This window comes from Stegodyphus dumicola, chromosome 11 (assembly GCF_044657685.1).
Source record: "Stegodyphus dumicola isolate Sdum_Otavi_A_Nest chromosome 11, ASM4465768v1".
NCBI lineage: Eukaryota > Metazoa > Arthropoda > Arachnida > Araneae > Eresidae > Stegodyphus > Stegodyphus dumicola.
In genome coordinates, this window is record NC_140778.1 from 56935156 (window position 1) to 56939149 (window position 3994).

The following is a 3994-nucleotide window of genomic DNA, read 5'->3' on the forward strand; positions in this document are numbered from 1 at the left end:
ATAAGCCGAATAAAATAAAAGCATCTGCCCTGAAAATAAGGATGGTGCTGAAAGATCAACTTCCAGTTCATTACGCGCCTGCCGATTTAATTAGATACAAAGTATGTAAATAAAATAAAACTATGTAATTTGCTGCAGGTCTTTAGTATTTTATCACAATACAGAAATCACCTAATATATTATTTCATTACAGGTTCAAGAAATGCATCTCTATCGTTAATTCAATAATTTTGAATTTTAAACTCAGAAACGTTTTTAATGCAAAGAACATACAAGTTACGGTACACATATAGAATGAAACATTTGGCCTTGATACAGAATTGCATCTCAAAAATATGTCAAAGTTGTAACAAGCATATGATCACCACAGTGCATTTTGGTAGGTAACAGATGTAACACTGAATATGAGTGATACGAAAATCTGTGAAAACTGTATCAAATGACAATTCAAAAACCTCACCAAAGCGTCAACAGTACGTTTCATAGCACCCGGTACAATACCTTTAATTCTAAAATTCTGTCAGTCAATGCCTCTCTTATTAACAAGAGTTTTCCCACCACTTAATAAATAATGACAATTGTAGGTTCAGACTTGACCGCAAAAATTGAGGTTTCTTTGCTGCATAGAAAAATCTTTACTACACTGATAAATAAATGGTGATACCAATTTAAACTTCCCTCAAAAGATAGAAGGCTTCTCTTCTGCTTAGATCAACACATATCTTTTCACACTATTCTAGTGTCCAAACGAGTTCTTACACACATGACAGATTCCTCTCTTCTGTCGATATACATATCTTAATAATTCCTTATCAAAAGTTAACTTTTCCATAGTTTATACACAAGTCTTCTCCCCCTGTGTGAATAAGCATATGAGCTTTTAAACTATCCTTCCAACGAAATGACTTCTTACATATTTCACACATATGAGGTTTCTCTCCTGTGTGACTGAGAATGTGGCCGTTTAATGCATCCTTCTGTTTAAATGACTTCTTCCATATTTCACACACATGAGGCTGCTCTCCTCTGTGAATAAGCATATGGTTGCTTAAAGTAGAGTTCAGACTAAAGGACTTCTTACATACTTCACACATATGAGGTTTCTCACCCGTGTGACTAACCATATGGTTGTTTAAACATACTTGTAGTTAAATGACTTCTTACATTCTTTACACACATGAAAGTTCTCTCCTGTGTGAATAAGCATATGTCTACTTAAAATAGAGTTTTGACTAAAGAACTTCTTACATACTTCACATACATGACGTTTCTCTCCTCTGTGAATAAGCATATGGCTGTTTAAAGAAGACTTTTGACTAAAGAACTTGTTACATACTTCACAAATATAAGGTTTTTCTCGTGTGTGAATAAGCATATGCCTGTTTAAAGCACTCTTGTGTTTAAATGACTTCTTACATACTTCACACACATGAGACTTCTCTTCTGTGTGAATAAGCATATGTCTCTTTAAAGTGGACTTCTGACTAAAGGACTTCTTACATATCTCACACACATAAGATTTCTCTCCAGTGTGTATAAGCATATGGCTGTTTAAACCACCCTTCTGAGTAAATGACTTCTTACATTCTTCACATACATGAGGTTTCTCTCCTGTGTGAATAAGCATATGGCTGTTTAAAGAAGACTTTTGACTAAAGGACTTGTTACATACATCACAAATATAAGGTTTTTCTCGTGTGTGAATAAGCATATGCCTATTTAAAGCACTCTTGTGTTTAAATGACTTCTTACATACTTCACACACATGAGGCTTCTCTCCTGTGTGAATATGGCTGCTTAAAATAGAGTTCTGACTAAGAGAATTCTTGCATACTTCACGCACATAAGGTTTCTCTCCCGTGTGAATAAGCATATGGCTGAGCAAACCACCCTTGTGACTAAATGAGTTCTTACATACTTCACATACATGACGTTTCACTCCTGTGTGAATAAGCATATGGCTGTTTAAAGAAGACTTTTGACTAAAGGACGTGTTACATACTTCACAAATATAAGGTTTTTCTCGTGTGTGAATACGCATATGCCTATTTAAAGACCCCTTGTGTTTAAATGACTTCTTACATAATTCACACACATGAGGTTTCTCTCCTGTGTGAATAAGCATATGCCTGTTTAAAGCACTCTTGTGTTTAAATGACTTCTTACATACCTGACAAACATACGACTTCTCTTCTGTGTGAGTAAGCATATGGATGTTTAAAGTAGACTTCCGACTAAAGGAATTCTTGCATACTTCACACACATGAGGTTTCTCTCCCGTGTGAATAAGCATATGGCTGATCAAACCCCCCTTGTGAATAAATGAGTTCTTACATACTTCACATACATGACGTTTCACTCCTGTGTGAATAAGCATATGGCTGTTTAAAGAAGAATTTTGACTAAAGGACTTGTTACATACTTCACACATATAAGTTTTTTCTCGTGTGTGAATACGCATATGGATATTTAAATTACTCTTATTGCGAAATATCTTGTTACATATTTCACATATATAAGGTTTCTCTCCTGCGTGAGTAGGCACATGCATGTTTAAACTGAATGATTTTTTAAATATTTCACACACATGAGCTTTTTCTCCTGTGTGAATAAGCAGATGACTGTCTGAATTAATTTTTTAAATAAATGTGTACATAACTCAAGTATAACAGCTTTGTCTCCAATGTAAATTAGCATATACATCTTTAAAGTACATTTTTGACTAAATGACATCATGCAAATTTCATGCATATGAGATTTATGTTCAGTATGGATGTAGTGTTTTAAATATTATCTCTGGAAAATGATTAGTTACCTTGTAATAAACCATGAACCTAGAACATCCTCCTAATAGAACACGTAATTTCAGAACACGAACATAGAACATCCTCCTTCTAGAACATGCAATTTCTGCACAATATTGATAACTGTAACTGGCAGTCTTAATATAATATGACTTGCTACATATCTCGTGATGAAGTTCATCCTCTGAAGGAATGTAAAACGGGCTTCTTAACAGAAATTTCGGTAAAAGTAGTTTTAAGACGGTTCACTCTAGCAATTCGTGTGTCATGTAAATACGCGTCCTTTTCTTCGTAAAAGAATAAACATAAATTATTCATGTGACGTATCAGCTACTTGCTATTAGAATACCTTCATGTTTCACTGAAATTAGTTTCTTATAGTTTACTAAAGTAAGGCTTCCTGCGTGATCGTAGTAACAAGTTTAAACAGGAATTTTTAAAACTGGTCACATATGGTACGTTACGACTACATGAAATTTTTGTATAGTAGCTAGTCAATGATCTATACCTTGAAGAAGTTACATGTCACGTTCGAAATTTAGTAACAACTGTTAAAACTTATACTGAAAAAGTAATCGGCTTTTCAAGATTTGAATACTTAAAAGTATTAATCACACTTGAGCATGAAGTAAACTTTAATTAAACACTCACATCATAGTTTTGAAACAGCCACTTTCACTAAATAACTATAATTGCGGTAATTATTCAAATAATAAAATCAATTTCAACGTAAACAAACCTTATTATCACGAAAGAAAACATTTACTGTGGTTTAACGTCTTTAAACTTGAATATCTATCATTATTGCCATACACAAATTAATAAACTATACTAGCAAAATTTAATAGTGAGGCTTGCTAATGAGCCAGGAAATTTAAAATGCACAACAATAAACATTAAAATAAATAGTGTATTATTAACATCCTCCCATCTTTTCATTATAAATTAATATCAAAAGTGGCGATTTTGCTTTTTGAATATAAACGTTTGTTATATTATTATTATATATTATAAATGTTTGATTATAAACGTTTCGTTTGATGATAATTTTTTTTAATGTTTTTGATAATAAATTATAATCAAAACACAGAATCATCACTGTCTCATTTTAAGTTAGCCTTATAAAATACATGTATGTCCTAACCAGAGATAAGTTATGGAGAACAGCCTTAACGCCAGAAAGGGAAGAA

General features: G+C 32.8%; 1 protein-coding gene across 1 annotated transcript; it reads right to left on the reverse strand.

The window, feature by feature from the left end:
- Nucleotides 1-311: 311 nt before the first annotated feature.
- On the reverse strand, nt 312-3548 carry LOC146994022 (uncharacterized). Its single transcript, XM_085826449.1, has one exon. The coding sequence runs from the start codon at nt 2549-2551 to the stop codon at nt 1133-1135; it is 1419 nt and encodes a 472-aa protein (XP_085682575.1). The 5' UTR covers nt 2552-3548; the 3' UTR covers nt 312-1132.
- Between the last annotated feature and the right edge of the window lie 446 nt (nt 3549-3994).